At 47.7% G+C, this 12,898-nt stretch overlaps 2 protein-coding genes across 3 annotated transcripts in view; one reads left to right on the top strand and one right to left on the bottom strand.

Moving 5' to 3' along the window:
* NEMF (nuclear export mediator factor) overlaps positions 1-7,334 on the top strand; it is an 82,521-nt gene extending 75,187 nt beyond the window's left edge. Inside the window, exon 33 of the mRNA XM_077267321.1 lies at positions 6,418-7,334. Coding sequence (XP_077123436.1) covers positions 6,418-6,495 — 78 coding nt within the window. The 3' untranslated portion in view covers positions 6,496-7,334. The remainder of the gene's footprint in view (positions 1-6,417) is intronic.
* Positions 7,318-12,898, bottom strand: part of KLHDC2 (kelch domain containing 2) — a 40,629-nt gene continuing 35,048 nt past the window's right edge. For both annotated transcript variants that reach the window (XM_077267325.1, XM_077267326.1), the window contains exon 13: positions 7,318-7,721. In XM_077267325.1, coding sequence (XP_077123440.1) covers positions 7,598-7,721 — 124 coding nt within the window. In that variant the 3' untranslated portion in view covers positions 7,318-7,597. The remainder of the gene's footprint in view (positions 7,722-12,898) is intronic.

The following is a 12,898-nucleotide window of genomic DNA, read 5'->3' as shown; positions in this document are numbered from 1 at the left end:
GCACTATGAATGCATTTTAATAAATATAAAGGGCCAGAAAAATTGTGTGTGTGAAAAATGAGATTTTTGTGTACTCACCGTAAAATCTTTTTCTCCGAGCCAATCATTGGGGGACACAGGACCATGGGTGTTATGCTGCTTGCCACTAGGAGGACACTAAGTAAACACAAAGAGTTAACTCCTCCTCTGCAGTATACACCCCTTGACTGGCCAGTAACGACTCAGTTCGGTAGTAAAGCAGTAGGAGTAAAACCAAGACCTAAACTATGTCCAAAACTAAGGAACAAAATACCAACAACAACCAGCCAAAAGGCTAACAGGGCGGGTGCTGTGTCCCCCAATGATTGGCTCGGAGAAAAAGATTTTACGGTGAGTACACAAAAATCTCCTTTTCTCCTACGCCTCATTGGGGGGACACAGGACCATAGGACGTCCTAAAGCAGTCCCTGGGTGGGGAGCAATTGCACTGCTAAAAACCCCATGTACCACTGGCTTACTGAGGTACCGCTGTCTGCAGAATACGCCTGCCGAGGGCAGCGTCTGCCGAAGCCTGGGTATGGATGTGATAGTGCTTTGTGAAGGTATGCAGACTGGACCAAGTCGCAGCTTTACAAAGCTGTTGTGCAGACGCCTGGTGCCGAATGGCCCAAGAAGCGCCGACCGACCGAGTCGAATGCACCGTAATCCCTGCTGGGAGAGGAGTGTTCCTGATGCAATAAGATTCCTGAATGGTGGAACGAATCCATTTGGCTAGAGTGGCCTTCGAGGCAGGTAGACCTTTCCTGTGTCCTTCCGGAAGCACGAACAGGACATCCGACTTACGGAAGGGAGCCGTGCGAGAGATGTACCGCCGAAGGGCTCTAACCACAGCCAGAGTATGGAGAGCCTTCTCAATACGATGGGTTGGTGCCGGACAGAATGACGGCAAGACAATGTCCTCATTTAGATGAAAGGAGGAGACGACCTTCGGTAGGAAGGAAGGAGAGGTTCTCAGAACTACCTTGTCTGAGTGAAAAATCAAGAAGGGGGGGTCGGCAAGAGAGCCGCCAACTCAGAAACCCTCCTGATTGACGTAATAGCCACGAGAAAGACCACCTTCCATGAAAGGAGGGTGAGAGAAATGTCCTGCAATGGTTCAAAAGGGGCCTCCTGAAGAACTCCGAGAACCAAGTTAAGATCCCATGACGCCAAAGGCATTCTATAGGGAGGAACCACTCGGGAGACTCCTTGGATGAACGTCTTAAGACAGTTTTGAAGCGATCTTCTGTTGGAAAAGGACGGACAACGCGGACACCTGCCCCTTGAGCGAGCTTAGGGCAAGGCCTGAGTCTAGACCGGATTGGAGAAACTCCAGAATGGACGGAATGGAGAAGACCAAGGGAGAACGTCCATGGGTATGTCACCATGAAAAGAAGATGCGCCAGGTGCGATGATAAATGCGCATGGATACGGGTTTCCTAGCGCGAATCATGGTAGAAGAAACCCCTGGAGAGAATCCGGCTTGGGCTAAAATCCAGGATTCAACGGCCACGCCGTCAAAGACAGGGCCCCGGAGTTCTGGTGGTAAAACGGGCCCTGTGAGAGAAGGTCTGTGCGATCTGGAAGGCGCCAGGGGGTGTCGGTGACCATTTGGACGAGTTCCGCGTACCATGCTCGGCGCGGCCAGTCGGGCGCGACGAGAATCACCGGTCTCCCCTCTGCTCTGATCTTCTTGATGACTCTCGGAAGCAGAGGAAGAGGCGGAAATATGTATGGCAGCTGGAACCGATGCCACGACAGGACCAGGGCATCTGCCCCGACGGCGCAAGGATCGCGGGAACGAGCAATGAACTGGGGAACCTGGTTGTTGAACTTCGAGGCCATGAGATCCACATCTGGCGTCCCCCAGCGAAATCAGATCTGCTGGAAGACTTCCGGATGGAGGGACCACTCGCCCGAGGCAAGACCTTGGCGACTGAGGAAGTCCGCTTCCCAATTCTCCACGCCCGGTATGTGGATTGCCGAGATGAGCGAGTGATTGGTCTCGGCCCAGCGCAGGATGTGGGAGACTTCGAGCATGGCTGCTCTGCTGCGGGTTCCCCCTTGTCGGTTGATGTACGCCACGGCCGTGGCGTTGTCGGATTGTATTCTGATGGGATGGCCTGCGAGAAGGTGGTGAAAGTTGCGTAAGGCAAGAGCAATCGCTCGAATTTCCAAGATATTGATTGGGAGACACGACTCCCTTGTGGACCAACGACCCTGTGCCGTGTGGTGATTGAAAACTGCGCCCCAGCCCAAGAGGCTGGCATCGGTGGTTACCACTAACCAACGCACAGGAAGAAAGGACTTCCCTTGGTTCAGGGAGGACTGTAGCGTCCACCACCTGAGGGTCTGCCTGACTGGCGGGGGCAGGCGAAAACAACGGTCGAGGGAATTCGGGCTCCTGTCCCAGGAGCGCCTGTTGCAAAGGGCGGAGATGGAACTGCGCAAATGGAACGGCTTCCATTGCCGCAACCATTTTTCCCAGGATGCGCATCGTGAAGCGAATGGAGTGAGGGACTGGGCGGGAGAGCTTGCGCGCTCCCTGTTGTAAGGATAAAACCTTCTCTGGAGAGAGAATGACCAACCCGCGGGAAGAGTCCAGAATCATGCCGAGGAAGCAGATTTGCTGAGCCGGCACTGGAGATGATTTCTCGAAGTTGATCTTCCAACCCAGGTGAGAAAGAGAATCCACGGTGATGCTGACAGACTCCTCGCAGGCGGACTGGGACGGACCTTTGATTAATAGGTCGTCTAGATAGGGTAGGACTACCACTCCCCGAGCGTGAAGAATGGCCATGACAGCCGCCATGACCTTTGTGAAGACTCTGGGGGCGGTGGCAAGTCCGAAGGGCAAGGCCACAAACTGGAAGTGTTCTTCTTGGACTGCGAAGCGCAGGAACTGCTGATGAGGAGGAAAAATTGGAATGTGTAGATAAGCATCCTTGATGTCTATGGATGCAAGGAACTCTCCTTTTTCCAGGGACACGACAACAGAACGGAGCGAGTCCATCCTGAAGTGTCGGACCCGTATGAACTTGTTCAGCAGTTTGAGGTCCAGTATGGGCCGTAGAGTCCCGTCCTTCTTTGGGACCACGAAAAGGCTGGAGTAAAACCCCTTGAACCTTTGGTCTCGAGGGACCGGAGCGATGACCCCGTCCCTTTGAAGCGCCTGTATGGCCTGAAAGATGTGACGCCTTTGATTTGGGGGGGAAAAGACTGGAAGAAACGCGGAGGGGGGATGGAAGAAAACTCGATTTTGTATCCGGAGGACACGAGCTCTCTGACCCACTGGTCGTGAACGACCGAGAGCCAATTTTGACAGAACGAAAGAAGGCGTCCGCCTACTCTGTCGGTGTCCGTCGGACACGCCAACGAGTCATTGTGTGGAAGGTTTAAGGGATGCGGACGGCGTAGGGGCAGACTGTCTCGGTCTGGGTTTCCAGGAACGGTTTGGTCTGTATGAGACCTGGGAAGTTCTGTTGTCCTGTCGTCCCGAACCAGGGGAAGAGGAGGACCAACCGGAGTTGTTACGAAAGGACCGGAATCGAAACTGCTGTTGATTCCGAAAAGGCCGGGCCAGTTTTTTCTGGGGAAGAAATTTACTCTTCCCTCCGGTAGCGTCAGAAATGATTTGGTCTAGTTTCTCCCCGAATAAACGACCCGCTCGGTAAGGTAGAGAAGTCAGCGACTTCTTAGAAGCAGAATCTGCTCGCCAATCGCGGAGCCATAAGGCCCTCCTGATGGAAATTGCGTTTGCCGCTGCTTGCGCTGCGCAATTTGCCGTATCAATGGAAGCGTTAACCACGAAATCTCCAGCCTGAGCTATCTGGCTAGCTAGTCTGGCCGCCTCTGGGGGAAGAGTACTGCCGTGGACGGAAGAGGTTAACACCTCTGCCCAGGCCACCATAGCCTTAGCTACCCAGGTAGCTGCAAAGGATGGAAGAAGAGCTGCTCCTGAGACTTCAAAGACTGAGCGAGCCAAATAATCAATTTGACGGTCAGAGGGATTTTTGACTGATGAACCGTCTGACAGGGATAAGACCGTTTTGGATGCGAGTCGCGATACGGCCGGATCCACAGAAGGAGAGAAAAGCAACTCCTTGACCAGATCCTTAGAGAAAGGATATTTAGCTTCCGTGGCTTTCTGAGCCGTGAAGCGCTTCTCAGGGTGCTCCCTGTGGTTTTGGATAATGTCCTGAAACTCAGGGTGATTAGCAAATATCTTTTGGACGCGTTTAGTCTTTTTAAAAGATACGACGTGTTCCTGAGAGGAAGCAGATTCGTCGTCCACCATTAACGTTTTGTTGACTGCCTCAATAAGGGAGTCAAGTGTCTCCTGACCAATAGAGGAGTCTTGGGTTAAAGATTCCTCCGACTCATACTGAGTCCCGTACGCTGCGACACTCAGCGGAGGGAGAGCGAGAAGATGAGCTCGCAGAAGCTGAAGCTCGGGCGTGTACGGGAGATGAGGGGAGGGTCCTTTTTCTGGAACCCCAGGAGTCCCGTAGAACGGTACGCACCCCGGGGTCGGACGGCCCCGCACCATCACCAGATTCCGTCGCAGCCGACGGAGGTGAGTTCTGGCTCAAGGAGGACCCTCGGAAAGAGTCCAATGCCTTGACTAAGGATTCCATTGAACGTGACAGGGACGCGGCCCACACAGGAGTGTTAGGCTCGGCGGGGTCGGTGGCGACATTGGAGGTATCGGCAGAAGGTGGCTGCGCACAGGCCGGGTCACAGTTCTGGCACAAGGGAGTACTGTGGGCGCGCGGCAAAGAAGAATTGCAAGTGGCACATACGGTAAAAAAGTGTGCTTTTTGTTGCCCCTTTTTGCCTCCTTAGACTGAGACTTCGCTGTATGTCTGCCTCCAAAATACTGCACTAGCCTGGGATTTTGCAGAGAAGGGGTTAAGCGTTTCCCTATAGGAAGGGGCAGCTTACCCACGGTCCTGTGTCGGTGTCCCCAGGGAGGAGGAGAAAGCGTTTTCTGCAGCGTTCCACGCAGGAGAGGGAGACCCAATATGGCGGCCGAGATCTGCAGGGCTGTTCTCGTACAGAACGAGAAGCGCCTGAGCGGTGGGCGGAGCTTCAGCGGTGGGCGGGAATTACAAAACGCGGCCTAGGCCGGCTGAAAAGCCGGGGACTAAATTTACACAGGCTGCCGGCGGCATGCGCCTGCGGTGTAGCGCCGAACGATCGCCGCCGCGGCAACAGCGTCGCCTCTCCCCAGGGACCCGGACCGCATCCTCCAACGCCGCAGCGTGAGGAGGGGAATACTCACAGAGCCTCAGTGCGGCTTCCAGCTCAATCTGTCCTCCCTGCGCCAGGGGATGAGAGCATCGTATGTGCCTGCCTCGGGGGACTTATGGCTGTGCCGCCATGCAGATGTGCCTGCCGCAGGGGACTTACGGCTACCGTGGGGACAAGACGCCGAGGTGAAGGCTTGAGTGCGGTGGAGCCCAGGAGATGCACATGAGAGGTATACTCCATGTGCTCGCCCTCCTATAATGGGGGAGATCGGGACAGAGTAGGAACCGTCGCCCCGGGTTAGGTTAGGCGTGCCCCATACGTCGCAGGAGAGGAACGGGGAGGTATACTCACTGTGCTCGCCTGTTGATGGTTCGGGGGAGAGCGGACCCTGGAGAAGAGTCCGTCGCCCCCTTCACTCCGTTAGATAAAAAATAAAAATTTGCAGAAAATAAAAATAAAATAATAAATGGTGGGGTCTGAACAGACCCAAGTGCCTCCTACAGACACTAAGCAAGAACTGAGTCGTTACTGGCCAGTCAAGGGGTGTATACTGCAGAGGAGGAGCTAACTCTGTGTTTACTTAGTGTCCGCCTAGTGGCAGCAGCATTACACCCATGGTCCTGTGTCCCCCAATGAGGCGTAGGAGAAATGCAGATTACAGCAGCTCACCTGTCTACAGCCTGCACCAGAAAATTCAGTTCAGCTTCATTCACATCTATGGAAATAAGCTGCACTACTAGACAAGACCTGAGGGCAGAAGTGGTGCTGGTTCTGGGTCTAGTTAGTAAATATGGCTAAACACTATCAGGACTGGTGTTTTGTACAACAGTCTTGCATTAAACTCTGGAGGACTTTTAATAATCTTTCAGGCTGTGTGCCTGAAACAGAACTCCAGTCATGAGCCGGAGTATACTGATGCTAGAATTTCTATCACTTTCTGGCTTAACTTATAGTAAAGCTGGCAGACTGAGACCATCTGTCCCATTAATACGCAAGTTGCTGTATTTTGTTTCCTGGCATAAAGTAATATAGAACATTGTGAGCACCACTGCCACTGGCCAATTTTGTAGGAAGAAAATTTTCCATGTCTGTAGATGCTGTATAATGGCCATATCCACCTTTTTACCATGCAATTGTTTTCCATAGGACACCGACCTTTCGAGAAACATGCCGGGGAAAGTGAAAGTGTCTGCACCGAATCTGATACATGCAAAGAAGAAATAATCCTTTCTACATACTTGTAAATGTGAAGCTATAGATTTGCACCTATTGATTTTGGGTGGGGTTTGAAATGTTGACTTTTGGGGGGTCAGATTCTCAGCAGTCCACGATGATGCACATCCTGAAAATGTGGCTTGTTGTTGAATCGGGAGATAAAACAAGAGCATTGGTCCAAAACAATGTGCAAAACCTTGGTCTTCGGTAACGGTAATAATCTGTGGCTGTAGGCTGGGATCCGTGAGAACTGCCCATTACCTGACGACATACTCGGCTCTTCTAGTGATTAGCCTGTCTCGTCTGATGTTGTGCGTGTCCCTGCCGTAATGATTATGTAATGCAAGCTGACGAGTGAAAAGAGCAGCGAATGTTGTCTGGTAAGAGACTGTACAGCTCCTGTCCTACAGCCACAGATTACTGCTGTGGCCAGCGGACCGGGTCTTGTATGTCGCTGCTCTCTCAAATTATGCCCCAGTTACCAGCTGAATTTATGATGATGGCCACATCTGATGCCATTAGTTCAGGATATGAGACCTGCGTTATTGTGAGGTATTGTGGATGTCAGTCACTCATGGTTCAGCTGTGAGGCTCCCGATCCCAACACAACAACCTCAGATAAGACAATAGATCTAAGTTCTGTCCAGTTTGGACGCAGCTGCCCATGAATGTCAGGATATGGAAGAGAAAATCCCACCCCAATATTGTCACATCCATCTGCCTGTAAACAGAATTTTTGCTTGAAAAGTATTCTAATGTAATTACAATGTAATATTTCTGAAATTTTAATGTTGGAAACCTATTCCTCCTTGCAAATAATTTGGCTAGAAATAAAACTGACATTTTAATTCCATGGTTCTTTATTTCCAATAACAGAAGTGGCTCATTTTAATTTGAGTCCAAAATTAAAAAGGGGCAAATTATACATTACAGTAGGAGTGAATGGCACCCCCTTAAGGCTGCAGGAAATGGAGCAAAAATAACAGCTCCCACATAATGAACAAGAATGAATTCTCCACAAGTATTAAACATATTTACACTAAAATAAGAACTAACAGAAAAAAAAAATTCCTAAAACACAAAACCACTTATAAACAGCGGGGTCTGCGCTTCAGGACCCACATGTGTTCACACTTGCAAACCTTTGGTGCACGTAGTGGAGTAAGTGCTTAGGGAGACAATCCAGTGAGTCCGACAGGATGTCTTTAAGAGAAATCACAGTCTCTAGGGAAAGTCTGAGGAAGGAAAGTAGATGTGAAGTTAATAGACTACTCCTAGAAGAATACACAAGTCCAAACATACACCATAAAGGCTGTGGGGTCTCCCAACCCGTCCCGACTTCTCTGCCCAGAAGGACCTTAGATCTGAGGTTGTCCTGGGAATTGTGGCATTTTTCACAGAAACATATGCCAACATTAGCAATGTTCCATTACTTGGCCACTTGCATGTTGCATTTCTCAGCGGTCTTGACCATGCTCGACCTCCACAGGACACGGATGTGCCAAGCACGTGGGGATCCTGTAGGTTGGAACCACATTGAGTGCTAAGCAGTTTATTTTTTGGGGAGATGTGTGGGTCATTCCATATCAAGTGATCCAAATATGAATATTTTTTTTACCTTACGTCTTTAGATTTTTTTTATTTTTTGTTTTTATGAAGTACAACTTTAGTTAATTACAAATTAAAAGTTTAAAAATTTTTTCTTCATCAGTTAATTTTTTACAGATTTTTAAAGTTTTGAAAAAGCGCAGATTTTGGCCTGGTATGGCTTTACATTTTTTATCATATCTCGGGCTAGAATTAAGATAAAGAGGTGGGAGAGGCATCATTTTTCTCAGAACGGTACCGGCTTTCATTTGATATCTCACAAGACCATGTTTCTTTATATTTTGTTTTGGAGAAATCAAATTAAAAATTTTGATGCGCAATTCTGAAAAAAACGTATGTTTTAAAATTGTGAAAACATGCATGTGTGTTACTTGTGTCCTTGTATATATTTGTACAGGGATTCAACTTGGGATCTATCACATTTGTATTTTTTTTTTAAGCCTTGAATCATCTGATTTTATGTTTGTGTGAGTTTCTTCCTTTTTTCTTTTCAAATTACAACTTATTAAATTCAACATTTATATGTAACAATAAAGGAACACAAAAAACAAATACCGAAGTGCCAGAATAAATGCATCTTAATCATCATAACAACTTGCTCAGCATTTTCAACCTGAATTCATTGAACAAACCAAAAGATAAAAGGTGATCACATCCTCAAGTGTGGTTTTCTAAATACAGTCTCGTCCTAATTATGTTAACCCCTTCATGACCCAGCCTATTTTGGCCTTAATGACCTTGCCGTTTTTTGCAATTCTGACCAGTGTCCCTTTATGAGGTAATAACTCACGAACGCTTCAACGGATCCTAGCGATTCTGAGATTGTTTTTTCGTGACATATTGGGCTTCATGTTAGTGGTAAATTTAGGTCGATAATTTCTGAGTTTATTTGTGAAAAAAACGGAAATTTGGCAAAAAATTTCGCAATTTTCACATTTTGAATTTTTATTCTGTTAAACCAGAGAGTTATGTGACACAAAATAGTTAATAAATAACGTTTCCCACATGTCTACTTTACATCAGCACAATTTTGGAAACAATTTTTTTTTTTGCTAGGAAGTTATAAGGGTTAAAATTTGACCAGTGATTTCTCATTTTTACAACAAAATTTCCAAAACCATTTTTTTTAGGGACCACCTCACATTTGAAGTCATTTTGAGGGTTCTATATGGCTGAAAATACCCAAAAGTGACACCATTCTAAAAACTGCACCCCTCAAGGTGCTCAAAACCACATTCAAGAAGTTTATTAACCCTTCAGGTGTTTCACAGCAGCAGAAGCAACATGGAAGTAAAAAATGAACATTTAACTTTTTAGTCACAAAAATGATCTTTTAGCAACAATTTTTTTATTTTCCCAGCGGTAAAAGGAGAAACTGGACCACGGACGTTGTTGTCCAATTTGTCCTGAGTACGCTGATACCTCATATGTGGGGGTAAACCACTGTTTGGGCGCACGGCAGGGCTCGGAAGGGAAGGAGCGCCATTTGACTTTTTGAATGAAAAATTGGCTCCAATCTTTAGCGGACACCATGTCACGTTTGGAGAGCCCCCGTGTGCCTAAACATTGGAGCTCCCCCACAAGTGACCCCATTTTGGAAACTAGACCCCCCAAGGAACTTATCTAGAAGCATAGTGAGCACTTTAAACCCCCAGGTGCTTCACAAATTGATCCGTAAAAATGAAAAAGTACTTTTTTTTCACAAAAAAATTATTTTAGCCTCAATTTTTTCATTTTCACATGGGCAACAGGATAAAATGGATCCTAAATTTTGTTGGGCAATTTCTCCTGAGTACACCAATACCTCACATGTGGGGGTAAACCACTGTTTGGGCACATGGTAAGGCTCGGAAGGGAAGGAGCGCCATTTGACTTTTTGAATGAAAAATTATCTCCATCGTTAGCGGACACCATGTCGCGTTTGGAAAGCCCCTGTGTGCCTAAACATTGGAGCTCCTCCACAAGTGACCCCATTTTGGAAACTAGACCCCCCAAGGAACTCATCTAGAGGCATAGTGAGCACTTTAAACCCCCAGGTGCTTCACAAATTGATCCGCAAAAATGAAAAAGTACTTTTTTTTTTTCACACAAAATTTCTTTTAGCCTCAATTCTTTCATTTTCACGTGGGCAACAGGATAAAATGGATCCTAAAATTTGTTGGGCAATTTCTCCTGAGTATGCCGATACCTCATATGTGGCGGTAAACCACTGTTTGGGTGCACGGCAAGGCTCGGAAGGGGAGGCGTGCCATTTGACTTTTTGAATGGAAAATTAGCTCCAATCGTTAGCGGACACCATGTCGCGTTTGGAGAGCCCCTGTGTGCCTAAACATTGGAGCTCCCCTACAAGTGACCCCATTTTGGAAACTAGACCCCCCAAGGAACTTATCTAGATGCATAGTGAGCACTTATAACCCCCAGGTGCTTCACAGAAGTTTATAACGCAGAGCCGTGAAAATAAAAAAATAATTTTTCTTTCCTCAAAAATGATTTTTAGCCCAGAATTTTTTATTTTCCCAAGGGTAATAGGAGAAATTGGACCCCAAATGTTGTTGTCCAGTTTGTCCTGAGTACGACGATACCCCATATGTGGGGGTAAACCACTGTTTGGGCGCACGGCAGGGCTCGGAAGGGAAGGCACGCCATTTGGCTTTTTGAATGGAAAATTAGCTCCAATCATTAGCGGACACCATGTCGCGTTTGGAGAGCCCCTGTGTGCCTAAACATTGGAGCTCCCGCACAAGTGACCCCATTTTGGAAACTAGACCTCCCAAGGAACTAATCTAGATGTGTGGTGAGCACTTTGAACCCCCAAGTGCTTCACAGAAGTTTATAACGCAGAGCCGTGAAAATAAAAAATGTTTCCTTTCCTCAAAAATATTTTTTTAGCCCAGAATTTTTTTATTTTTGCAAGAGTAACAGGAGAAATTGGACCCCAAAAGTTGTTGTCCAGTTTCCCCTGAGTACGCTGATACCCCATATGTGGGGGTAAACCACTGTTTTGGCACACGTCGGGGTTCGAAGGGAAGTAGTGACGTTTTGAAATGCAGACTTTGATGGAATGCTCTGCGGGCATCAGGTTGCGTTTGCAGAGCCCCTGATGTGCCTAAACAGTAGGAACTCCCCACAAGTGACTCCATTTTGGAAACTAGACCCCCAAGGGAACTTATCTAGATGTGTGGTGAGCACTTTGAACCCCCAAGTGCTTCACAGAAGTTTACAACGCAGAGCCATGAAAATAAAAAATCATTTTTCTTTCCTCAAAAAAGAGGTTTTAGCAAGCAATTTTTTATTTTCACAAGGGTAACAGGAGAATTTGGACCCCAATATTTGTTGCCCAGTTTGTTGTGAGTACGTTGATACCCCATATGTGGGGGTAAACCACTGTTTGGGCACACGTCAGGGCTCGGAAGGGAAGTAGTGACATTTGAAATGCAGACTTTGATGGAATGGTCTGCGGGCGTCACATTGCATTTGCAGAGCCCCTGATGTGCCTAAACAGTAGAAACACCCCACAAGTGACCCCATTTTGGAAACTAGACCCCCGAAGGAACTTATCTAGATGTGTGGTGAGCACTTTCAACCCCCAAGTGCTTCACAGAAGTTTATAACGCAGAGCCGTGAAAATAAAAAATAATTGTTCTTTCCTCAAAAATTATGTTTTAGCAAGTAATTTTTTATTTTTGCAAGGGTAACAGGAGAAATTGGACCCCAACAGTTGTTGCCCAGTTTGTCCTGAGTACGCTGGTACCCCAAATGTGGGGGTAAACCACTGTTTGGGCGCACGTCGGGGCTTGGAAGGGCGGGAGCACCATTTGACTTTTTGAACGCAAGATTGGCTGGAATCAATGGTGGCGCCATGTTGCTTTTGGAGACCCCTGATGTGCCTAAACAGTGGAAACCCCTCTATTCTAACTTCAACACTAACCCCAACACACCCCTAATCCTAATCCCAACTGTAGCCATAACCCTAATCACAACCCTAACCCCAACACACCCCTAACCACAACCCTAACCGCAACACACCCGTAACCCTAATTCCAACCCTAATCCTAACCCTAATCCCAACCGTAACCCTAATCCCAACCCTAACCACAACTGTAACCCCAACACACCCCTAACCCTATCCGTAACCCTAACCACAAGCCTAATCTTAACCCTATTTCAAACCCTAGCCCTAATTCCAACCCTAACTCTAATTCCAACCCTAACCCTAAGGCTATGTGCCCACGTTGCGGATTCGTGTGAGATTTTTCCGCACGATTTTTGAAAAATCTGCAGGTAAAAGGCACTGCGTTTTACCTGCGGATTTACAGCAGATTTCCAGTGTTTTTTTGTGCGGATTTCACCTGCGGATTCCTATTGAGGAACAGGTGTAAAACGCTGCGGAATCCGCACAAAGAATTGACATGCTGCGGAAAATACAACGCAGCGTTTCTGCACGGAATTTTCCGCACCATGGGCACAGCGGATTTGGTTTTTCTTAGGTGTACATGGTACTGTAAACCTGATGGAAAACTGCTTCGAATTCGCAGCGGCCAATCCGCTGCGGATCCGCTGCGGATCCGCGGCCGATCCGCTGCGGATCCGCGGCCGATCCGCTGCGGATCCGCGGCCGATCCGCTGCGGATCCGCTGCCGATCCGCGGCCCATCCGGTGCGGATCCGCGGCCGATCCGCTCTGTGTGCACATGCCATAACCCTACCCGTAACCCTAACCCTACCCCTAGTTCTAACCCTAGTTCTAACCCTAACTCTAGTGGAAAAAAAAAAAAAAAAATTCTTTATTTTATTATTGTCCCTAT

Source organism: Ranitomeya variabilis, chromosome 1 (genome assembly GCF_051348905.1).
Source record: "Ranitomeya variabilis isolate aRanVar5 chromosome 1, aRanVar5.hap1, whole genome shotgun sequence".
In the NCBI taxonomy this organism is placed as follows: domain Eukaryota; kingdom Metazoa; phylum Chordata; class Amphibia; order Anura; family Dendrobatidae; genus Ranitomeya; species Ranitomeya variabilis.
This window is presented reverse-complemented; position numbering and strand designations above follow the sequence as displayed.